Source organism: Chiloscyllium punctatum, chromosome 12 (genome assembly GCF_047496795.1).
Source record: "Chiloscyllium punctatum isolate Juve2018m chromosome 12, sChiPun1.3, whole genome shotgun sequence".
Lineage (NCBI taxonomy): Eukaryota > Metazoa > Chordata > Chondrichthyes > Orectolobiformes > Hemiscylliidae > Chiloscyllium > Chiloscyllium punctatum.
In genome coordinates this window covers 6,160,437-6,186,762 of record NC_092750.1, presented here as the reverse complement: position 1 = coordinate 6,186,762, position 26,326 = coordinate 6,160,437, and the positions used below count along the sequence as shown (strand labels likewise).

The 26,326-nt window shown below is 40.6% G+C and overlaps 1 protein-coding gene across 1 annotated transcript in view; it reads left to right on the top strand.

The window, feature by feature from the left end:
• eefsec (eukaryotic elongation factor, selenocysteine-tRNA-specific) overlaps positions 1-26,326 on the top strand; it is a 417,489-nt gene that overhangs the window by 133,298 nt on the left and 257,865 nt on the right. The window contains exons 3-4 of the mRNA XM_072581795.1: positions 10,111-10,207; positions 15,175-15,339. Of these exons, the coding sequence (XP_072437896.1) occupies positions 10,111-10,207; positions 15,175-15,339 (262 nt within the window). The remainder of the gene's footprint in view (positions 1-10,110; positions 10,208-15,174; positions 15,340-26,326) is intronic.

Below are 26,326 nucleotides of genomic sequence, written 5' to 3'. Positions count from 1 at the left end.
GGTTCTTCACTTCAAGCTTCTCAAGATTTGCGAAGTAGAAGAGTTCTTTCAGAGCGTGAAGTTTGTATTTTGAAGAGCATATGAACAACTGTCAGAGTGGTGTTTCTTCAGATGTCTCTGGATTCCAGCTCTAAATAAGACTGTCATCTCTGTGAAGTCTAGATTCTTTAAAAAAAAACCCTGACTCTTACATTCCCATTTCTGAAACAAATTAACATGAAACACCTCCAGGGCTTGAAGGCTGCTGAAGGTACATGCGGAGATTTAAAGATGTTCTGAAAATACTTTCTGTATGAATATAAAAGATGAATTGTTATATTGTTCTATAATATTGCCGTGGTCCTACTGAATTTGCGTGACCAAATGTGCAGAGTTCAAAATTTGTTGTTATAATTGCCCCTTTAGGGTTCAGTTGAGTTTTTCTTTGCCTGTGCAGATGTAGTTATCTAATTTATTAATTTACATTTTAGTATACCCTGCCTGTGGGCAAGTGTTGAACTCCGAATAGCCTGTTACATTTGAATAGGTTTGGAATGGAAATGTATTTAGCAATAGGGGATATAATGTTATTTGCAGAATACATCTTGTTTAAATTGCAAGTTAATCTATTTAAACAGCAAATGTCCCCTTTATAAGGAGTTTTTTTGGGAGGGAAAACAAGCCCATTGTGTTTTATGTAACACAACAATTGTCCCTTTTTGAACAAGAGGAAAATGATCAAATCTGTTTAATATTTTAGTGGTTTTGTTAAATTGTGACAGGTTTATGTGGTATGACCAACTAATGATTGCAACTGGTACAAAAAATAAGTATTAATAGCCAGTTGGCCTCTTTTAAGTATAAAGTGGTTCTTTCTGTAAATGATTTCTCCGACTGAAGCACAAAAATAGCTCTTTTCACATAAATCCAAACTGATGTGTTTAACTCCTTCATTTTTTTCTTCTGCAGTGACTGGACTTTTAAATGAGTCAGTTTGTTTCTGTAAACAACCTATCTAAATCCAGCAGTGCAGTGGAAACCTTTTTCAGTTCACCTATTCTCCTTATTATTTATGATGGCTTGACCACAAGCTTCATACCATTTTTAAATTGACTGCACTTCAAAATGACTTCATTGATGTTGGGTGCTTTGAGCCATCCTGTGGTTGTGAAAGGTGCTACGTAAACGCCGTTTTTGATTAAAACTTGGTTGAGTCACTGGCTTTTACTTCTGGTACATTGGTGTAAATCCAACATTAGGTGAACTTGTGCAGTCTTCAATCCCATGTAATTTACCACAAAACTGCCAGTCTACCTAAGTGTGGCCATAGCATGCTGGTGTGGGAATTGGGATGAAAAGCATTGCACCTGGGTTTTGGACATGCAATATGGAACCTCTGTAGCAGCAAGAAGAATTTAATATGTAATTTCATGTTACATTTTAACTGCTTTATGTAACCCTTAAGTACCTTAACTTCGACACGGGTGGGCTCTTTACTCTGGATCTGACAGGGCTCTTTAAGTCAATAGAATGAATTGGTCAGTGGTTTGATAAGGTAAATATTGTTACTTATAAGGGAGACCAATACTCAAGGTTATAAATATAAGATCATCCTGAATCAATCTTTACTCTACCAATTTGTAGAAGTTTCTTTGTGTTATTAGGTATGTGATGGTGCTGGTTCTCATCCAGCAAATTTACTGAACACAATCATTTAACTATCACATTTCAATATTCAGTCTTGAAACTGGGAACATACCTGTATTTTTAACTTTCAGCACTATCTCCATTTAAAAATGAATGAAAGTTAAGCTGTGAGAATGCTATATGCAGGATAGTTTAGTCCCTTTGACGACTTCCACTGAAATAGGGTAAAAGGAATTTCACACCACTATGTCAAGCAATTATATGCTTATATTATACACAATGTAATTTCAATGTCCTACTTACGGAAATGAATATGCAATTATATCGTTTTAGGAAAATGGATCTTTCTGTCGGTGTAAATAAAATGTACCATTTATTTTCCATCACAAATCCCTTTTTCTTTAAATAACCCAGTCTCCCAGCACACCACAGTGTTAACAAGGGTGTCTCTCTGAACGGGCTGCCAGGAAGCAAGTAAGACCACTCTGCAAATTATTCTTCCCCAGACAGGGAACAGCACTGTTCTTTCCCTGTGGTCGTGTGAACAAGGCTGGAACTGGTCAGCTCAGCACCCAACTTGCTTAACACTGTTTCAATCAGCTTGTTCTTTCTCAATCAGTTTTTGATCGTCGATCATGGAAAGATTTTCTAAGTTTGGAGAGAGGTTGGCTGAGCCCACATGGTGTGTGCTTCTGGTCACAGTAACTATGTGAATGATGTTATAATAATTTCGTGGAAATTTCGTCCTCAAGTTGCATAGAATTTTGAAACAGTTATTATTTTTTATCATTTGGAGGAGCTGGTGTTGGACAGTGGTGGACAAAGTTAAAAGTCACACAACACCAGGTTATAGTCTAACAGGTTTATTTGGAAGCACTAGCTTTTGAGACAGCTTTTTTTTTAAATGCACCATGAATCAATATGAGTATTTTTTTTTAAATATGGTTCAGCTGGTTAACATTTAATCAACTAGTAATGCTACTTTTGGATAGAATAAGCATTTGTTAGTCTGTCCCAGTCATTGAAGAGCAACTCATTCACCTTCTGTTGGAGAGTCTTTAATCTGTTTCAGGATGTGAACAGTGTCAAACCCAGGTAAACACAGACTCGTGCAGGCAGCTCAATCTTTTATGAACTGCTATTGCATAGCAGGCAGATAGCAGAGACAATAAAAAGTTTAGAGTGCAAAAATGATCTTGTTTAACTCACATAAGATGATTCACCGATACAAGGTGGAGTTCTGTGTCTACTAATGTGCAGACAACTTGATTAACAAAATTAATGGGCTTGGAACACTTGATCTTTGTTGTACAGTAGTTCACTCATTGTGAAATTAAATATCTTAATGAATTTTTATGAACCTCGATGCACCTTCACAGTATGAAAGACATGATTATCCTGTTCAGATCTCAAGGGGGATATTATTATGTTCCTTGGTTGTGCCGTAGTTCAAAAAGGTACAACACAGTGAGAGTCAACTCCCATGACTGTGAGATTTCTGTTTACTGGTGTGACTGATGCCATTACGCTTGAGAAAGTAATTATGGCAGTCCGGAATTACTGATAGATGTATAATGAGAAGGATGCCCAGGCAAAGGAAAGGGTTCAGTATTGAAGTGATAATTGGGACTATCAATTTTTCTTCTTTGGCTTTTGTTCATCAGTCTGCTTGTAATGCCAGAAAAGAACATAACCAGCTTCAGACTTAGCTGAGTACCTGACTCTGAATTCATAATTTCTGACAGTTTGAGAAGGATCAGTGTTTCACCTGCAACTACCCCACTTACAGCTACTGCACCTTCATCAATTCACCTGCTAATGAGCAAAGGTAGAGAAAGAAACAGCCTCTGACAGGAAGTGCATCACCTTTCAGAATGTTCGTTTGTATGTCCTGCATTTGGGACAGTGTTTGTGGGCCTGATAAGACTCCTCAACAGGTCACTCGTGGAAAGTTTGGTCAAGAAGATGCAGTGCAGTGACTCATCAAGGTTCCTTCAACGGCATCATCCAAACCCTAGGCCTCAATACCTAGAAGGATCAAAGCAGCCGGGTTTCCCTCGAAATAACACACCATCCTGACTTGGAACTTCATCACTGTTCGTTCACTGTCAATAGGTCAAAAGCCTGGAACTCTCTCCTATCAGCACTAAGAGCATATACATCCCAAGGACTGTATTGTTCAAGAAGGCAGCTTAATATCAATCTGGCAATTAGAGATAGTCATTAAATGCCATCTTTGCCCCTGAATACATTTGTAAAAACTGACAAATGAGGGATGCATTGAATCTATCAGTGTACTGGGGAGACTGCAGGAAAAGTACCCAATAAATAACTTCATGATAGAGACTTAAGAAGTATTGGATGTTATGTGGTGAGAGATATATAACTTACACTTGTTAACATCATTTCTGGAGTTTGAATTTCACAGTAATGATACCTGGTGGAGCAAACAGACTATTAGCTTAGTTTTTAGTTTGGAAGAATCAAACTTTAGCAAATTTTCTTTTATTCAGTTCAGAAGCAAATTATTCAGTTCAGAAGACATCATTATTGAGTTTCAAAGCCAGTTTAGTCTCTTACCTGGAAGCAGTTCAAGGGAACCAATTACATCAGCAGAGGAGTTTAGTTTGTGAAATTTGCAAAGGAGTATTTAGTTAGAAATCTGCAGGTTATTAGAACTGAGAATGTTTAGGTCTTGGATTTGTGCAAAAATTCATGTCAGCAAATTTAGAAAGGACTCACTGAATTGTTTCTGCAGTCCAAAGCAAAGAACCTGGAAGGATTCCGTCAAGTACCTAAAGCTTTGTAACAGATAGTGTCAGGAAACAGGTTGAAACTTTGCTGTGTGTTTGGAGACTATTCTAACTGTGGTATATAGTTAGCTTTTTTTTGCATAATAAACTTCTGTTTTGTTGCTGTAGCAAGTCGCAGCCTCATGTGACTATGCCTCAGTGATTAACTACTATCAAATAAATCAAATAAACCAAATAAATCCATGTGATTAGTCAAGCTAGATTTCATTCTGAGATTTGACTTGCCAGCAGTACCATCAACAGGGCTCATAACAGTTAAGTTTCTACATACTGGGCCTAGGCATAGTGAATATAGTGGTCAATGACAAGTTAGATTTTTTAATGCTAATGGTATCAAAGGAGAGAAAATGGGAACAAGGGACTGAGTTGGGAGATCAGCCATGATCATATTGAATAGCAGAATAAGCCCGGGGGTGGGAGGTTTCAATCGCCTACACATGCCCCTGTTTTTTTATGTTTCTGTGTCTTTTTGGCCTATTCATGTATGTTACTATCCTCTTTTGGATTGCATTTCCCCTTCAGTGAACTGTCAGGAGATTCCATGTATCGTTGTAATGTAACAGATCTTTAATCTTTTAATGCAGCAAATCATTGCTCCATCAAGAGTGTGTGAGGCACCAAACTTTCCTGCAGGTATTCACTACTTCTTCGTTTACATCACCTTTGTTCTTGTTTTCACATTTGGCAGTATTACCTACAATCAAAACAAAGTTGGTAGTTTTGGCCATTGATGTATATTAGATGTAATTTTAAAGAATTAAAAGTTTACAGTAGCATTGATTAATGTCCAGTTCTTTCACTGGTGTATTTAATTGTTTTCATTCTACAATCTCTGTGGGACTCAGGGAATGCAGTAATCTTATGGAAAGACGACCAGGTCCTGAGTATTGTGACCCATGCCACTCAAAACTGTTCCCACAAGGCAGTAAACCACCAACAAACCTTGTGCAGTAAGGTTCACTGCTGTGTAATTATCTGAATGTTAAAGACCCGACCACAACCACTGGCTGAGTTGTCGAATTACTGGTACTGATCTTGAAAGTGGTTCCCCACTGTGACCATTTAATGTGTCAAGTAAAATCAAGTCCCTTAAACAACTAAATGACTTGAGAAGTATAGCAATCTTGTAGGCAATCCTTCCGAAACAAACCTGCTAGTTGAGCAGTAACCCATGTAAAAATGACGCCAGGAAACTGGGTTGTGTTATACTGCAGCTGGTGACAAGGAGATTGTGTGTCATGTTTTTAAATGGAAAGTGTTTATTGGACTTTGGGGAAAAATCGATACATGGTGAGGTAAATTCGCACTCATTCATTTCACTGTCTAGTACATGGATGCTCAAAATTTACCTTGGGCTTGCCTGCTGTCTCATTGTTTCCTTTTCTCTTGACATAACTCTCTCTCATTCATCAGTCGCCATGTCGAGAATATTAAATAGGACCCACAATCACTCCTGTTCAGAAATAAAAGAAAATGTTGGAGAATAAGGTTAGAATCAGGTCTGACGTCATCTCTGGAGAGCCAAAGAAACTTAATGTTTCAAGTCTAATATAACTCTTATGCAGAACTGAAGTGGGCTAGAAAAATGGTCATTTTTAAGCTGTTGAGAAAGGGCGGCCACAGGAGCAATTGAAACAATTGCAAAAGGTTCCCCAGAGAAAAAGGCAAAGGAAGTGCTAAGCTGAAAATGTTTTGCTGGAAAAGCGCAGCAGATCAGGTAGCATCAAAGGAGCAGAGAATCGACATTTTGGGCATGAGCCCTTCTTCAGGAGCCCTTCAGGCTCATGCCCGAAATGTCGATTCTCCTGCTCCTTGGATGCTGCCTGACCTGCTGCGCTTTTCCAGCAACACATTTTCAGCTTTAATCTCCAGCATCTGCAGTCCTCACTTTCTCCCAAAGGAAGTGCTAACCATAGTAAAGAAGAGAAAGGGATGAAAGTAGGCATCAGTTGTTGGTGTTAATAGCAGAAAAAAGGTCAGGTCTACTGAGAGAAAATCCATGCAAGCAAGGCCAGAGATCATGGTCTGAAGTTGTTGAACTCAACGTTCAATCCTGAAGGCTGTAAAATGCTGAAGTATAAAATGAGGTGCTGTTCCTCTAGCTTTTGTTCGGTTTTGATGGAATACTGGAGAATGTCTAGGACAGATTGATAGTGCGAGAGTAAGATGGTGTAAGCCTCCTGTTCTGATCGTGTTGTCATTTACATTGTCTTCCTTCCAATGTTCCTATTGTCCTCTTTTCTGACACAGATTTTGTTGTGGGCTTGACCTTTATTTTAGAAAATGTTTATGATTTTGTTAAAAAAAACAAAATATGCTCAGAGACATTGACCTCAGTAAGCCATCACTCAGTTAGATTGGACTGACCAAAATCTTAAAAGAAATCAGAGGAAACTATTACTCCTCCTCATAGACTTTGAGCTAATTTTCCCAATGTGTATTGTTGCCTGGCATGGATTTGCAATTGTAATATTTCAACTTCTGTGATTTAATTTTGAAAAAAATATTATTTTTTAAAAATACTTGACTGCTAAATGACGCCTTTCAATGCCAATTAATGACTGTTTTCCAATTACTTTTTTCATATTGAGCTTCCATAAACAGTGATTCTCAGAGAGGAAATCTAGGATGAGTAGGTGTGACTCCCTTTAAACTTTGCCTATTGGTTGTCAGCATTTTGAAATGTAGGCTAATGCAATAACGATTGTGAAACAGTGCAAACTACAAACATACTGCAATCAATTACTTGTCAGTCGGACATTGCCTGGGCTATGGATAGGGTATGGTATGGGTATGGATATGGATAGGGGGAGTAAGGAGCCCTTGGTTGAGGGCTCAGTCACAAGGCGGCATAGTTTTAGGGTAAGATGCACAAGATTCAGAGGGGATTTGAGAAAATACTTTTTGACCGAGGGTAGTGGAATGCACTGGCTGGGAAAGTAGTGGAGGCTGGAAACCTTACTACCTTTAAAACCTATTTGGATGAGCATTTGAAATATCATAACATTCAAGGATATGGAATAAGTGCAGGAAATTGGGATTAGCGACCCTTTAGTGGGCTGAAGGGCCTTTTATGCACTGTATGAACCTGTGAATCTAGTCCTGGTAGACTGCATCATGCAGAGCAGAATAACATAAAAGATAAAGTTGCCATAGTCTCAGAGGACCACAGGACTGTTCTCATTAGAGAGAAGGAGAGACTCAGGATACTGGTGATGAGCTTAACCAGCACAGAACATCTCAGGCTGAATTTGTGTCCTCTGTGAAGTTCTTTCCTGAACCAGCAGTAGGACCACTTTCCTGAGATAAGGAGATGGGGATGAGTTATAATTCACAATCACAACTTTCAACCAATGAACACTGTGTGGGCACCTAGTAAGCAGAAAAACTCGTTTGAATTTGATTTGTGGTAGTCACGTGTACCTAAGTACAGTGAAAAGCTTTGTTTGCAAGCGGTATAGGCAGATCATAGCAAACAAGGACATACAGGTCAAAGGGTGCTTAGATAGAGCGAGGTGCACAGGCTACACTGCAGAGGAAGTGCACAAAGCAAGATCAACATTATTTGAAGTGAGAGAGGTCCATTCATCAGCCTAATAACAGCAGGGAAGAAGTTGTTCCTGAACCTGTTGGTGAGTATTTTCAAGCTTCTGAATCTTCTGCCTGACAGAAGAGGTTGTATGAAAGCATTAACAGGTTTGGAGGGATCTTTGATGATGTTCACAGCCTTTCTGTGGCAATGAGATGTGTAAATGGAGCCCATGGATGGGCGGTTGGATTCTGTGATGGTCTGGGCTATGCACACAACTTTTGATAGTTTCTTACAGTCACCTAAAACTAAAATGCATCGTACTTGAGTTTAAGAGGCTCACCTTTTGTTCTTCTTTCTTCTCTTGCTCTTCAGCCTCTCTCTGCCACACTCCCAGGAGCATGGCCGAGTGGATCAGAATCCAACCAGATAGCATAGCATAGACAGTTGTGTGAATATATGAGATAGTCGCATTCTGAAATTGTTCTGATGGATAGCTTTGAATACTTTTTCTGGAGAAGATTGATGAGGACTGATTGTATATTAAGACTGTTAAATCAGAGGGACAGTTAAAGCTTTAGGTGCATTTTTCTTTAAAGGAGTAGAACAATAAGCATCAGCAAATGAGAAACTTGGGGCCATAGAAACATGAGGAAAGCATTCAATACTAGAGTCTATTCTCAAAGTCTGCTCCATTGGTGTAGATGGGTGGACGTGTTCTCCTTTCTTTCTGAAGTCAATGATCAGTTCTTTAGTTTTGCCAGTGCTGAGAGGTTGTGCTCATTGCACCAGGTCACTAAGCCCTCTGTCTCTTTTCTGAATTCAGACCCATCGTAGTTTGATATCCATCTGACTACAGTGGTGTTGCTTGAAACTTGTAAATGGCCCCGGTCTGGAATTTGGCCACACAATGGTGGGTGGTACAGGGAGTATAGTAGGGAGCTGGGAACGCATCCTTGGGGGGAGGGGGGGGCTGCAGTATTAAGGATTATCGTGGGGGAGGTACAGTTACCTATCTTCACTGATGGCGGTCTGTGGGTCAGAAAGCTGAGGAACCAGTTGTAGAGGAGGGAGCTGAGACCTTGGTCTCAGAGTTTGGAGATCAGTCTGGAGTGGATAAAGATGTTGAAGGCAGAGCTGCAGTCGATGAGTAGAAGTCTGAGGTAGGTGTCCTTGTTGTCCAGATGTTTTAGGGCTAAGTGCAGGGCTAGGGAAATGGTGTCTGCTGTGGACCTGTTACATTGATAGGCAATTTGTAGGGGATCGAGGCAGAATAGAAGATTGGAGTTGATGTGGGCCATGACCAGCCTTTCAAAGCACTTTATGATTATAGAGGTCAGAGCCACTGGGGCGGTATTCATTAAGGCACATTGCATATGCTTTCTTAGGTTGTGGAATGATGGTGGGGTTCTTGCGGCAGGTGGGAACTTTGGCTTGTAGGAGGGAGAGGTTGAAGGTGTCAGTGATGACCTCCCGCCAGGATCTAAATGCACGACCAGGTACTCTGTCCTTTCTTTGGGTTGACTCCGAGGAAGATGATCTGACATCTACAGCGGTGACTGAGGGAGCAGGTGTGTCCGGGGCTGTTGGGGCAGGCGACACGATGGCGCTGGCATTCTGCTCGAACCGAGCATAGAAAGCATTAAGCACCTCAACGAAGGATATGTTTTGGTCCACTATCTTGCTTTGCTTCATTTTGTAAGCCATTATCCCCCAGGTGGCGGGTGTCCGTTTGGCTGATTTGGGCCTCTAACTTGGTGCACTACTGTCTGCTGGCATCTCAAATGGCTTTGCGGATGTCAGATCTGGATTTCCTGTATAGGTCTGGGTCATCCGACCTAAGTACTGCATGCCTGGCCTTCAATGGGCAATGGATTTCCCAATTCATCCAAGGTTTCTGGTTGGGGACTTCTCACCACAGTGTACCTCTGTACAAATAATCTATGGTATGACTGTATGGGTCATTAGCGCTGCGTGTTGAACCCCATGTTGATACATTTCCCACCAATGAATTAAAATTGTTTAGAAAGGGGGAATGTATTTTCAGAAGGGAGGAAACAATTGATGTATTCAATCAAAGAATTCACAAATGTCTTACTGCTGTAAGTAGGTTGCTATTTTATTCAGTTATTTGTTTTGTAGGTTTAATGGGTGTCCCATCATTCCTGTTGCTGCCAAGCCTGGAGGACCTGATGCCCCAGAGACAGAAACTGCACAGGGCATTTCAGAACTTATCGAGGTATGTTCTTCCCTTGGGGACAATTTACCACAGTGACTTCTGCTTATCTGGCAAATTCAGCAATCAATCATGGTAGTTATATAAAGGTGGCCAAATACGAGCAGAGGGAGCATTGGCATTGTCCATCAAGACATTAATCTTGATAATCTTGATTAATCTTGAGGGTAATGAACAGTAAGTGGTGTAATATTCGTGGAGAGACTGGTATTTAGGTCTGATAATAAAAAGGTTCCTTCTGTATCACTGCCTTTTGTGATACTAAAACAAAAGATCAATGTAACCTTTAGTTTATTCAGGAATCAACTTGAAAACTCTCCTGCGTGAGTACAGCACCTAAAACTAAAATGCATTGTACTTGAGTTTAAGAGGCTCACCTTTTGTTCTTCTTTCTTCTCTTGCTCTTCAGCCTCTTTCTGCCACACTCCCAGGAGCATGGCCGAGTGGATCAGAATCCAACCAGATAGCATAGCATAGATAGTTGTGTGAATATATGAGATAGTCACATTTTGAAATTGTTCTGATGGATAGCTTTGAATACTTTTTCTGGAGAAGATTGATGAGGACTGATTGTATATTAAGACTGTTAAATCAGAGGGGCAGTTAAAGCTTTAGGTGCATTTTTCTTTAAAGGAGTAGAACAATAAACATACTTTCAGGCCAGCAGCAAATGAGAAACTTTGGACCATAGAAACATGAGGAAAGCATTCAGTACTAGAGTCTATTCCATCACTCAAGTAGAACAAGTCTGATCTGAATCTCAACTCCATGTCTCCACCTTGGTTTTATACCCCTTAATGACCATAACCAAAGAAAAATGTAAATTAATCTCAGTTTGAAATGTGCAATTGACCACCATTCCATTCTTATTTACCCCTCTGACTTCAAAGCATTTTTGATCACTAGGTTGATTGTGGGTGTGGAGGGATTTTCCTGTAAGGAGTGGTTGAGTAGGTTGGCTTGCACTCATTGGCGTTTAAACAATGAGAGGAGAACTTATTGAAATATACAATACTCTAGGAGACTTGACAGGACTTGCAGAGAGGTTATTACACCTTGTGGAGTATACAATCTCAAAGTCAGGAGTTTCCCATTTAGGACAGATGAAGAGGAAGTTTTTCGAGGTGTGGTGAATCTGTGAATTCTTTACTGTTGAGGGGTGTCATTAAACAGTTTTAAGACCAAGGTGGACAGCTTTTTAATCAGTAAGGGTATCAAGGGTAATGGGGAAATGACAGGACATGGGTTTGAGGGTTATCAGATCACCAATAATCTTATTGACTAGTGGAGCAGGTATGATGGGCTGAGTGGCCTTCTTGTGTTTGATCTTAGAACTGGTCGGGTGAGTTCCAAATTTCTGCTGTCCCTCTGTGTGAAGAAATGCTTCTTGACATCGGCCGTCCATGACCAATTTCATGTGACCCACCAGAGGAAATTGTGACTCCATCTTGACCTCGTCCAAAACACAGTGATGCAGATACTGGAACTCTGAAATCAAACCAGAAAAAAGGCTGGAAGAACTCAGCTGCTCAGGTGGCATCCATGAACAGAAGCAGAGTTAACATTTCAGGTCAATGGTCTTTCATCGCAACTGATGAAAAATAGAGATTTGAGAGTTTTCAAGCCATTGGAAGGGAGTTGCAGGTGGAACAAAGGAGGACTTTGATAAGGTGGTGGCTGGGGAGAGATTAAATACCAAAAGATTTCATGAAGCACCAGCCAAAATGTGGGATGATGGATATAGTGATGAAACAAAACTTGTGTTCAAATGAGGCATGAACTGCCACATAAAAAATATTATTTAAACGCAACATGGAGGGATAAAGAAACAAGACTCTGGGAACATTGTTGGTGTGGACTAGTTAGACCGAAGGGTCTGTTTCCATGCTGTATGATGCTATGAAGATCAACTTACAAAGCAACAGGGTAGGAAAAGGGAAAGAAATGAAAGATGAAAGTAGGGTTATGGTCTAAAGTTGAAAATGTGTTGCTGGAAAAGCGTAGCAGGTCAGGCAGCATCCAAGGAGCAGGAGAATCGACGTTTCGGGCATGAGCCCTTCTTCAGGAATGCCCGAAATGTCGATAGGCTTGCTGTCTGCTGCGCTTTTCAAGCAACACATTTTCAGCTCTGATCTCCAGCATCTGCAGTCCTCACTTTCTCCTTATGGTCTAAAGTTGTCAAACTCAGTGTGGAGACCATGGCAACAATGTGGAGAATTAAAATAACAAATAACTGGACGATCAGGGTCATACTTGTGGATAGAAATGAAGATGTTCTCCAAAGCCCGCAGTTTGCATTTATTCTCCACATTTCCCATGAGACCACATTATATTCAGTGAATACAGTGTATTACATTGACAGAGGTACAAACTTCACCTTTAAGGAGTATTTGAGGTCTTGGACAGTGAGAAAAGAGAAGGTACAAGGGGAGGTCTGGCATCTCCTATGCTTGCTTGGAAAGATGCCCTGGGTAAGAGAAATGGTCTCGGGCATTGTGGAGGGAATGGAACCCAGAGGAAAATGCATTTGGAAGTTGAATCCATTAGAGCTGGTGGAAATGACAGAGGATGATCCATATGGAAGCTTGTGAGGGTGCACAGTGAGGATGAAGGGAACCTATGGTGGTTCTGGGAAAAGGTGTGACAGCAAAAGTAAGTAAAATGGATTGGACATGTTGTCATGCCCTGTTGACCACAATCGGTGAAAATCCTTGAATGAGAAAAAAAGGACATATTGGAATCGCTGGTATGGAAATTAGCCTAATCAGAACAGGTGTGATGGATATTGAGAAACTGGGAGAATGGAACAGAGTTATTAAAGAAAACAGAAGATGAACAAGTGTAATCAAAGTAGCTCTGGAAACCCTTGGGTTTATATCATCTGCTTCGCTCATCTAGTTAACCTGAATCAGATCACCCTGAATCTGATACTTGAGGGACAAATAAGACCAGTCCATGCAATCTCTCCTCATAATTCAACCCTTTTAGCTCTGATATAATTCTGGTGAATCTACACTGCACCCAACCTAAGGCCAAAGCATCTATCATGAAGTGTGGCCCAGAAATGGAATATAGCACACTGTAACCTCTCCAGTTCAGAAATTTACTAATCATTGCAAACATATATGCAGACCTGATGTTATTTTAGCACCATACTTTGAGAGTCAAAACTTTGTAAATATAGATTTTGTGTAAATTCTTGCTTTGTACTGTTTAATCACAGTGTTATGCTTCAGGTAAATATTCTTATCTCCCATATTTTCCAGTTCTCACATTTGTGCTCAAGAATTTTAACATTGTTCTATAATGAGGAAGTGGTTAGGATGGGTACTGTGGGAGGATGAGACCAAGTTGGCCCAGGAACCTGCTTCGTTAAAACGTCAAACAACTGTTTTCTATAGCATGAAAAGTTAGAGCAGTGGAGATACAAAGAGAGTTATGGGTGTTTAAGACCATAAGATATAGAAATTAGGCCATTCAGCCCATCATGTCTGCTTCGCTATTCTGTCATGGCTGATCAGTTTCGCAACCCCATTCTCCCGCTTTCTTCCCATAATCCTTGATCCCCTTGATAATCAAGAACCTGTCTCTGTTTTAAAATACATTAAATGACTTGGTCTCCACAGCCTTCTGTGGCAGTGAATTCCATAGATTCACCACTCTCTGGCTGAGAAGTTTCTCCTTACCTCCATTTTAAAAAGTCTTCCATTTACTCTAAGGCTATGCTCTCAGGTCCTAGTCTCTCCTGCTAATGGAAACATCTTTCCAAGATCCACTCTGTCCAGGCTATTCAATATTAGAACATAGACATAGACCATAGAAAAGTACACGATGTTGTGCCGAAACCTAATCGTAATGTAAAATATAGTAACTTAACCTACGCACCCTTCAACTCACTGCTACCCATGTGCATGTCCAGCAGTCGTATAAATGTCCTCAATGACTTCGTTTCCACCACCTCAGCTGGCAACGCATTCCATGCATTCACAACTCGCTGTGTAAAGAACCTACCTCTGATGTCTCCTTCATACCTTCCTCCTAATATCTTCAAACTATGACTTCTCGTACCAGTTAATTGTGCCCTGGGGAAAAGACTCTGGCTATATTCTGAAAGTTTCAGTTAGATCCCCCTCTCATTCTTCTAAACTCCATAGAGTGTAGACCCAGAGTCCTCAAATGTTCCTCATATGTTAAGCGTTTCATTCCTGGGACCATTCCAATGAACCTCCTCTGAACATGTTCCAGGGCCAGCACATCCTTCCTGAGATATGGGGCCAAAACTGCGTACAGTACTCCGAATGTGGTATGACCAGAGCCTTATAGAGCCTCAGAAGTACATCCCTGATTTTATATTCAATTCCTGTCAAAATAAATGACAACATTGCATTTGCCTTCCTAACCACTGACTCAACCTGCAAGTTGACCTTGAAAGAATCCTGGACTAGAACTCCCAAGTCTCTTTGCACTTGGATCTATAAAGTCAGGCAGAAAAAATAATTTTTCAGGAACAAATGAAATGTTAGTCTTTATAACTAGCATGGTAGAATATAAAGGAAAGGAAGCTTTGCTGCAATATCAAGCTTTGATTAGACCACATCAGGACAAGCATACTCTGCATAGTTCCACACACTGATACTGATCAGCCTTGAACTGTGAAATAGACTTGAGGAACTAAAGGACCTTCTATTCGTATGTAAGTTGGGAAGGGTGAATTTGTAAATGTACTGCTAGGTGTTTTCATAGAATATGTGCAAAAATTTCACACACATTTAACAATGTACTCCCCATTAGTTCAGTGAAGTTCGATTGAGTAGAGTAAACAGATGAAGATTGTAAACAGATCATGAAATCTCAGCTTGTACTTAATCAGGGTAATATGTCTGAAATGTGATGTCTGCTTTAAAAAAAAATCCAGTTTCTTTCCATTCTTTGTACCTTCCTGACTCCTGTTTTGTTTCTCCCCATCACAGCTCCTGATATCACAGACGTACATGCCAAAACGTGATCCCTCTGGATCATTCCTCATGGCTGTTGACCACTGTTTCTCAATCAGGGGTCAGGGCACGGTGATGACGGGTACCATCCTCTCTGGATCTGTCAATGTCAATGACAGTGTGGAGATTCCATCCCTTAAGGTAACAGCTTACTTAAAGAATATTAAAAGGCGTCTATACTCTGTCCACATAAATGAAGAGCTGCATTCAGATTCAAGTCTAGTGTTTTTCTTCAAAGAGGAGGTTACGTCTTGACTGAGTAGGTCTGAGGTAGTTTGTAATTATTTCAAATTTATTTTCTTTAAAATTGATTTCCAAATGTTTATGTAGCTTTAATACATCATTATAACTAAGGGCCACAGTGAGTGAATGTCAAATTCCATTTCTGGGATTCAGAATTCATGACGTTTTACTGGTATTTTGAGGAAATACTTCACCAATCCTCTTATTTTTCCTTCAATGTGGAAAGCCCATCAGCCAATCATCCCATCCATAACACTCAAAAGGACGGTTTCTCCTTATAAGGTATGCCCTGGTTTATTGTGAATAAATTCAGGAAATTCTCCTTTTATGCCATTTATTTTCGGTTATTGTATTTGTAAAACAAGGATCTGCTATTATAGCCCTCTCCCTTCCCTGAAGGAGGATTTATTTTTTCTTCTTTTTGTAGTAGTAGTAAGGATTTTACCAATGTCAGAATAGAACTTTCCCTTAACATCTTCATTGGAGCCCAGAGTTTGGCCATAAGCATACATCACAGTGGCATGTTGGTTATGTCTATACTGTAAATGAAATGCAATCAGTCTCATTTGCACAAATGGACAGGTCTGGCAATGTATTCAAGGTCATATTCTGAATAGAAAGCCAACTTCATGGGTAGAAGAGTTGCTGTCATTCTTACCTTTCCTGTAGAAGTTGTATCAACTGCTTATTCCTTCATCTGTCTGTCCACAGGAAAGCAGATCTCATTGAGGGCAGTGATATCAATTTGGAGTCTTGATAACTCGCATGATATGCCCTTTTTTCCCCAGATGGTCACTCGTGAAATTATCCGCCATATCTTTACATCCTAAATCGCAAAATGTAAAACATTTTCTTTCTGTGCCTGGAAAGATGGCGATACTGCAGAATGTAGCCACCCTGCCAGGAAAGCAGTGGGGCAGCCTACTTTTAGAGTACCATTTCCATTGTGCCCACATGTAGGTCATGAACCAGCCTGTCCAGTAGCATGAAGTCCCATGGTAGAAGTTCATGACCCTGACCAAATGCCATACTCAATCAAAGGTCAAAATGTGAGGTTCCTAGCAGATTAGCCAACTCAGCATTGTGCCCAGAATCTGGCAGGAGTCTTGGTGTGTGGATGGCTAGTTGGAATCAGCTATTAGGCAGAAACACACCATGAAGTATAAAGTCATCTTTAAACAGAGTTTGTTTTGATTTTGCTGAGTTCATTGATTGTAAAGTGAGGATGGTGGGCAGAGGCAGTGAACCTGGACTGTTGAGATATATTGCTGTGCACCTAGCCGACTGTAATTGCCATCTGGCAATGATTACTTGCGCTAACAGAGAAAAATCATTGCATTCTGTGATTGTAGCAAAAAAAAGCCATTAAAGTAATCACAGTTTAGATTTGGAGGGATTCTGTTTGGCCTTCTGAGGGTTTTATTTTTGTTGCTTTACTTTGCACTTGTTTAGTAAATTAACTGTAAATTGATTTGAATTTTTCCCGTATACAGTGAAATCTACTTCAGCTGTTATGTTTGTTTTAACTCTTTATAGTTAAGCACCAACATTTTTGTTAATTGTCCAATATACTTCATAGCTACAGTACAATGGGTCAGAGATGATGTCTGATGGTATGTGCAGTGTTGTGCAGACGAGAAAGATTGAGAGTTGTAGTTCACTGACCTGCTGGACTATTTCAATACTATCTTGGCTGAACTCCCAACCCCCACTTTCTGTAAATTTAAATTCATCCAAGAAACTACTGCCTGTATTCATTCTGCACCAGGTGTGTCTTGCCTATCACTTCAACGCTAGCTCCTGGTTCCCCATTGTTTCCACTTTAAAGATATCATCCTTGTATATAAAACCTTTTGCATTTCACAAGGGCCTCTCTCTGTGACCTCCTCCAGTTTTACAAGGCCTTCTCAAAATAACTATGTATTTCTGTGCCAATGGCCCAGTTGTACATCACTGCTTCCTTTCCTCCACCACAAATGCTTTTGGCTACAGTCTGAAAATCCATTTGTGTGTCCCTCCAGCTCTCTGTCACCCTTCTCACTTTGGCCAAACTTTCAGTTTGTCCTTCCGTATTTTCTTTTTCTGGCTCAGCTGATTGTTTCTCTGTGGTTTGCCTTGGGATGATAACCATTCCTGAAGATACTTTTTTAAAAAAAATCTATGCTCAGCGCAAATGTTCATGATCGCAATTTATGAAAATTAAGAGATTCCCAGAAATCCATACATATGGATTGCTGTTATATCTTTTTATGGTAAGGGGTAGTTATAAGCACTTAGAGTCATAGAGTCGTAGAGATGTCAGCACTCCCTTTGGGAGAGAAACAAAGAGACATTTGAGTTGTGACTTCTATATTGGAAAGACAACTGAACCCTCACGTTGTTCGTGGAGATAATTGCAATTGATTGCCATACATAAGTTTTACATTTGAAAATGAGAGCAAGAAGGACAATTGTTCAGAACAATAATTGAGCTTACCTTACAGCATGAAAAAAAATGAATGCTATGACAAACTAGTGGTCAGACATCTGTTATTAAATTATTACAGGCAACATCTGTTAAGGAGAAATGTTTATATTTTAACATTGAATAGAAGTTTTGTAATGTTGGTCCAGAGGTATATAAATGCTTTTGTTATCTCTATCTACTGAAGTTCCTCATCTACAGTATTTTCTGAAGTACATTAAATATTGTTATGAAATACAGCAAGCACTTTGGGTAGTCTTCCCACAGATAGAAAATTAATAAATAACCATTCAGCCTGGTTTTGGTGCTGGTGATTCAGGTCATAGCTCGAACAAAGGGAGAAACTCCCATGTTTTCTTATAGCATCACAAGGTTTTCAACTATAAGAGGCATGGCACTTGGAGTTTAATTTAGATAAATGTGAGATGCTGCATTTTGGTACACTACTATGGGTGAAGGAAATTCCAGACAGATCTCATTGTTTCTCAAGGAAATATCCAATCATTTTCAATTGTGATAATTGCAATTTGAAGACAAGAATTTCCCCTGAAAGTCATATCCTGTATTAGGGAAGCCAGCTGCAGCCATGCATAAAATACTGGGACCGGAAAGTTCTTGTGCATATTTAGCTCATTGCATCCAAAGGCTATTAATGTGACCACTTGCAGACATTTCTGATGCTTTCATGGAGAAGTTAGAACACAGTTTGGTCTGTTTTTGAAGTATTTGGCAACAATGGGTTTAAGGTCTTTAGCCTGTGCCAAAATGTAAGAGCAAGGAGTACCTTTTCAAATGCAGGGATTTGGGAATGTATGGAGCTTCTGGGGTTTAGGAGAAGAGTGATTAGCTGATAATTTCCATTCACATATAGATTCAAGTCAGCTTTGCATGGTATTGATGCAATATGCCATTAAATTATTATATCTGAATGTTAATGCAAGCCCATCGAGTTAAGCACAAGCTATTGTGTGAGCTTCTGTCAGTATTATCCTACTTCATATCTATGAAAATATCCACATCCTAATGGCATATAACTTGTTATAATTATCCTCCTTTAAGACCTTGCTGAAACCTACCTCTTTGACTACACTGTTGGCAAATATCTCCTTTAGTGGCTTAATGTCAAATTTTGTTTGCTATCAGTCTTGTGAAGCACTTTGGCAAGCCTTGCTATGTTATAGAACTGAGACAATAAATAGGAGTTTTAATTTTAGGCACTGACTAAAAATTGGCAATTATATTGGAAATCAAAAACTGTCCAATTTTAGTTTGCTAATCTGTCATTGGCGAAAGTCCAAATAAAAGGTAGATTAACAATTAAATCACACCTTACCACATCTCAAAGAAATTCAAATGCATTGAATTATTTTGAAGAGGAGTAACTGTTGTGCATGTGAAGCAGCCTTTTTGTCAGCAGGAGAAGTTGATAAAGTGCTACACATTACGCTACTTAATAAGATTAGAGCCCATGATTTTGAAGGGGGTATATTCGCTTGGACAGAGGACTGTTAGCTAGTAGAAGACAGAGAATTGAGATAAGGGGGCATTTTCAGAATATAACTGGTGATGTGCTGCATGGATAAGTGCTGGGGCCACAATTAATTATTTACAATACATAGTAATGACTTGGATGAGGAAAGTGCATGTACTATTGCAGATGATACAAAGTAGGCGGGAAGGCAAGAAGCAAGGATGATACAGGGTTTGCAGAGGGATACAGGTAGATTAATCAAGGGGGCAAAATCTTGGCAGATGGAGGATAATTTGGGGAAATGGAGGTTATGCACTTTGGTAGAAAGAATAGAGAAACTCAATACTATTTAAATGGAGAAAGACTGCAGAAAACTCCAGAACAGTGGAATAATAAACTCCTCATCCATGAAGCACAAAAAACTAACATTCAAGGCTGAGATAGATAGATTGTTTTATAGAGTCATAGAGTTATAGAGATGTACAGCATGGAAACAGACCCTTCGGTCCAACCCGTCCATGCCAACTAGATATCCCAACCCAATCTAGTCCCACCTGCCAGCACCTGACCCATATCCCTCCAAACCCTTCCTATTCATATACCCATCCAAATGCCTCTCAAATGTTACAATTGTACCAGCCTCCACCACATCCTCTGGCAGCTCATTCCACACACGTACTACCCTCTGCGTGAAAAAGTTGCCCCTTAGGTCTCTTTTATATCTTTCCCTTCTCACCCTAAACCTATACCCTCTCGTTCTGGACTCCCCAACCCCAGGGAAAAGGCTTTGTCTATTAATCCTATCCATGCCTCTCATAATTTTGTAAACCTCTATAAAGTCACCCCTCAGTCCGATGCTCCAGGGAAAACAGCCCCAGCCTGTTCAGCCTCTCCCTGTAGCTCAGATCCTCCAACCCTGGCAACATCCTTGTAAATCTTTTCTGAACCCTTTCAAGTTTCACAACATCTTTCCGATAGGAAGGAGACCAGAATTGCACGCAGCATTGCAACAAACCAGTAGTTCTGGGGAAAAGGTAGGAAAATGGAGTTGAGGAATTATCAGATCAGCCATGATGACTGTGATTTGACTTGCAGGTTGAGTCACACGGATGATCCCTTGAATGGTCGGCCTAACATACGATGAACGGCTGAGGATCCTGGGATTGTATTCATTAGAGTTTAGAAGGTTGAGGGGAGATCTAATAGAAACTTGCAAGATATTTCATGGCGTAGAAAGGGTGGACGCTGGGAAATTGTTTCCAAAAGGCAGGGATACTAGGACCTGTGGGCTCAGCCTTAGAATTAGTGGGGGTCAATTTAGAATGGAAATGAGGAGACATTTCTTCAGCCAGAGAGTGGTAGGCCTGTGGAATTCATTGCCATAGAGTGCAATGGATGCTGGATTGTTAAATGTCTTCAAGGCAAAGATTGATAAATTCTTAATCTTGCAGGGAATTAAGGGATATGGGGGAGTGTGGGTAAGTGAGTTGAAATGCCCATCAGCCATGATTGAATGGCGGAGTGGACCTGATGGGCCGAATGGTCTTATGGTCTCATTGAATGGCAGAGCAGACTCAATAGGCTAAATGGCCTACTTCTGCTTCTCATCTTATGTTTCGAAAGAACAATCCAATAAGTTTCATAACCTGTGAGTCAGTTTTGGCCCTGGTAGTTAAAGGAACAAAGTTGGCCATAGCACTGGAAGAATTTCCTTATCTTTGAATAACGTTATAGGTTCAATAATACCTGTCTCAATGAAACAACATCAGTCACAACTCACATTTATGTAGGCTCCTTAATATAATGAAATATCATAAGGTCTGAACAACTTTTGACCTGGAAGCAATACATTAAGGGAAATTTGTAAAATGTCTGTTGGATCTGTATTTGGTTTTAAGAATGCTTGAAAATGACTTTTCAGAGTTTGTATTAATTCAGGTTGTAAGTTTGCTCGCTGAGCTGGAAGGTTTGTTTTCAGATGTTTCTTAAGGTGGGTGATATCATTTCTGGTTCTTTTCCTCAGAGGATGGTAGATAGTGTCCTTAAGAAACCAAGACACATAAATAGAAAGCACTTCACGAGAGGTTCACTGATGATGTTACCTAACATGGTGATGAAACATCTGAAAACAAATCTTCCAGCTCAGCGGGCAAACTTACAACCTGAACCTCAACCTGAGTTACAAATCTTTTCAAATATCGTTTGTATTAATTGTAAAGGGATAAATTGTAATTTTCTTGAATGATGAGAAATTCTGGTCTTTGTGACCTGGTGACTCTTGACCGAAAGCAGTACCAACCGAAAGGTGAGATACGTAACACCACCCAAGCAGGCATAAAGGAGAGCTACAGCAGAGAAAAGAATAGACAAGGTACGTGTATATGGAACTGTTTCATAATATGGTTACAGAGGTCAGAAAACCCAAAACAGGGTTAAATCAGGGATTGTGCTTTGAACTAATTTTATTCCTGCTGCTTCGCCTTTGTCAAAGCTGACCAGATCATTTAATAGAATCTATTAAAAAATGCTCGGACAAAGGAGTTGCTGGGGAACTTATGCCATTGAGAGGGTCATGAAGATACCTAGCTAAGAAGGTTCTGTGGGTTTTTGCCATTCAGGTGAAGAAAGGCTCCAGGGACCTGAATGGAACATGACTGCTGGTGAGCATGACTCAAGGGCAGAAACATTAAGTCAGACAGTGAGAGATCCTATGCACCAGAGGCCAATATAGAGAATGGTGCAACTGCACATGATGCTTTGTCTCTGTGGTGTCTAATCTTTGCTGATGATTTGTGTTAAATAGAAGTTACAAAAAGTGAAATTTTGTTGGTAGTTTGTTCATTTGAAGCCATGTAGTAAATTTGGTTCTTGGTATGCTTTCCTTTATTGGTCAGAGTATTAAGTACAGGAGTTGGGAGGTCATGTTGTGGTTGTACAGGACATTGGTTAGGCCACTGTTGGAATATTACATGCAGTCCTGGCCTCCTTCCTATTGGAAAGATGTTGTGAAACTTGAAAGGGTTCAGAACAGATTTACAAGGATGTTGCCAGGGTTGGAGGATTTGAGCTCAACAGGCTGGGGCTGTTTTCGCTGGAGCGTTGGAGGCTGAGGGGTGACCTTATAGAGGTTTACAAAATTATGAGGGGCATGGATAGGATAAATAGGCAAAGTCTTTTCCCTGGGGTTGGGGAGTTCAGAACTAGAGGGCATAGGTTTAGGGTGAGAGGGGAAAGATATAAAAGAGACCTTAGGGGCAATATTTTCACGCAGAGGATAGTACGTGTATGGAATGAGCTGCCAGAGGAAGTGGTGGAAGCTGGTACATTTGCAACATTCAAAAGGCATTTGGATGGGTATATGAATAAGAAGGGTTTAGAGGGATATGGGCCGGGTGCTGGCAGGTGGGACTAGATTGGGTTGGGATATCTGGTCGGCGTGGACGGGTTGGACCGAAGGGTCTGTTTCCATGCTGTACATCTCTATGACTCTATGACTTCATGTTTCCTATTGCAACAGCTATTTGATAGGAGTGATTGTCAACAGAATTTGACTGGTTTAATGTATCTTCTGACAAACAGCATTTCCGACAAACAAAAACTCCTTTTTGTTCCTCTGGGATGACACCCTTGATTGCAGGCTTGGTCTGGGGATGAAATTTGATCCGAATACTTGACTCTCAAGTGAGGGCTACCAACAAAGCCAAGCTGAGGTTTACAAGAGTGCCCATATTCTGTACACAAGAGTATCATTTTGACTGAACATGGTGTTACTTTTTTCTGTCTAATCTTCGTGCAACAGTTTTCAAGAGACATTGGATGGAAACAGCTCCTGATGAACTTAAAGGAACCCAAATCAACAACCAGCAGAACGAACTTCATATACAAAATACCCTGCAAGGACTGCAACAAACATAACATTGGACAGACAGGCAGGAAACTAGCCACCAGGATATATGAGCACCAACTAGCCACCAAAAGACATGACCAACTATCACTGGTATCCATGCACATAGATGAAGAAGGACACCAGTTCGACTGGACAATACATCTATCCTGGGACATGTTAAGCAAAGACATGCGTGGGAATTTCTACAGGCCTGGCATTCAAACCGGAACTGCATTAACAAACATATTGATTTGGACCCAATTTACCAACCTCTCAGAGATAGAACAGGACATGATATCACCCACCACAACAGACCAAAGCAGATAAGTAGCAAGCGGAACAGAACACCAATGCTTCATCAGAGGCTCACTGACGATACCTAGCATGGTTGACAAAACATCTGAGAACAAATCTCCCAGCTCAGCAGGCAAACTTACAACCTGATTCTAACTGTACTTGCATTCGCCACTTCCTCTGGCAGTTTATTCCACACACAAACTACTCTCTGTGTAAAAATGTTGCCATTTCATGCCATTTCTCCTCTCACCTTAAAAATATGCGCCCTAGTTTTGAACTCCCCTATTCTTGGAAAAATATCTTGGTTATTCACTCTATCTGTACCCTCATGATTTTATAAACCTCAGTAAAGTCACCCCTCAGCCTCCGACACTCCAGGGGAAACAAAAAGTCCCAGTCTTTCCAGTCTATTTTTATCTCAACCCCTCCATTCCTGGTGACATCATGGTAAATCTTTTCAGAACATTCTCCAGTTGAATGATATCCTTTCTATAACAGGGCAACCAGAAACTGCCCACAGTATTTCAGAAGAAGCCTCACCAATGCCCTGTACAAACTAAACATGGCATCCCAACTCCTACACTCAAAGGTCTGAGCAATAAAAGCAAAGGTGCTAAATGCCTTCTTAACCACCCTGTCCACCTATAGCATACATTTCAAAGAATTATGTACCTGAGCCCCTAGGTGTCTCTGTTCTACAACACTACCCAGTACCCTACCAAGTCCTGTCCTTGTTTGTATTACCAAAATGCAATACCTTGTATTTATCCAAATTAAACTCCATCTGCCCTCTAACTTCATCCCTTTCAATTATGTTTCCAGCTCTTTTGAAACCTCATATGGAATCTGCCTCCACCACTCTCCCAGGCAGCATATTCCAAAACATTATAACTCTCTGAGTAAAGAGGTTTATCCTTATTCCATTCTTAGGTCTCTTGCTGACAATCTTTAAATTGTGACCCCTAATTACTGACATTTTAACTAATGGAAAAAGAATATCCTTCTTTACCCTGTCCAAATGGTTTATAATTTTGAATATCTCAATAAGGTCACCTCTTGATCTTCTCCACTCCAATCAGAATAAGCCCAATTTCCTGAATCTTTCCTTGTATCTAAAATCCCTTGTTCCCAGTGTCATTCTAGTAAATCTCCTTTGCACATTGTCCAAAACTTTAATATCTATATTTAAATAAGGTGCCCAGAGCTGAAAACAGTACTCCAAATGTGGTCTGACCAATGATTTGTAGAGGTGTTGCATCACTTCTTTGCTTTTATGTCCAATGCCTCCATATATAAACCCAATAAGCTTTCTTAAGAAAATAAAGCTGATTAGTGAAGAAAGTTTGATCTTTTTTGAGAATTGTACATAAAAACTTAAGGTTTATGAGAAATAAATGACTGGCTTTTGATTTTATAAGATTTTGTCATTCATCTCATTTCAACAACTAATAATGTTGACTGGGAATTATTTTCAGAATGCACTCAGGTTATTGTAAACTGCAAGAGCAAGTCCCAATCTCTCCTTAGCATTTGTCTTTAAAGTACTATCTTCATATCTCCTTTCTGAGGTCATCCTAAGACATGTCAACAGCAGAGGGGCATGCTGAAAACGCGGACTTGTCACAGTGGCATATCTCTTCAAGGATTTACTACTTGTATGCATACCAGAGGAACTCAGTTTATATGGCATTGATAGCTTTTCTGGTGGCAATTGCTGCCAAGACCATGTTAATACCCACTCCTTGGTTGTGATAGGCCTCCTGCTTGAACCTCTATAGATTATGTAGTGAAATAGCTTCCACAGTTGTGTTGGATTGTTGATATTCTGATATATGTTTGATTTGTTAACCCTGCATCAATAAAGGAGTGGCCAAAGTTGGACTGGTGTGTAACTTGAAGGAGAATTAAGAGATGATGACATTTCTACACGTCTGTTGCCTTTGGTATTTTTAGATGTCATGAGCTTAATATTTGTCTTTAATAGTCCAAGTGTGTCCACTGTATGAGAGTCATCCTGATATATGTCTGCAGCAGAAGGACGCTCTCAAAATGCAAACACTTGCTGTTGTAGCAGTGGTGGATCCCCTGTGGTGTTGCTGAAGTGTGGTATTTACTGGAGTGAGATGCTGCAGTACATCCTGGTGGATAGTGTGTACTACAGGGGCGGCACGGTGGCACAGTGGTTAGCACTGCTGCCTCACAGCGCCAGAGATCCGGGTTCAATTCCCGCCTCAGGCGATTGTCTGTGTGGAGTTTGCACGTTCTCCCCGTGTCTGCGTGGGTTTCCTCCGGGTGCTCCGGTTTCCTCCCGCAGTCCAAAGATGTGCAGGTCAGGTGAATTGGCCATGCTAAATTGCCCGTAGTGTTAGGTAAGGGGTAGATGTAGATGTCGGGGTATGGGTGGGGCAGTGTGGGCTTGTTGGGCCGAAGGGCCTGTTTCCACACTGTAAGTAATCTAATCTAATCTTTGTGGGCGGCACGGTGGCACAGTGGTTAGCACTGTTGCCTCACAGCGCCAGAGACCCGGGTTCAATTCCCGCCTCAGACGACTAACTGTGTGGAGTTTGCACATTCTCCCCGTGTCTGCGTGGGTTTCCTCCGGGTGCTCCGGTTTCCTCCCACAGTCCAAAGATGTGCAGGTCAGGTGAATTGGCCATGCTAAATTGCCCGTAGTGTTAGGTAAGGGGTAGTTGTCGGGGTATGGGTGGGTTGCGCTTTGGCGGGGCGGTGTGGACTTGTTGGGCCGAAGGGCCTGTTTCCACACTGT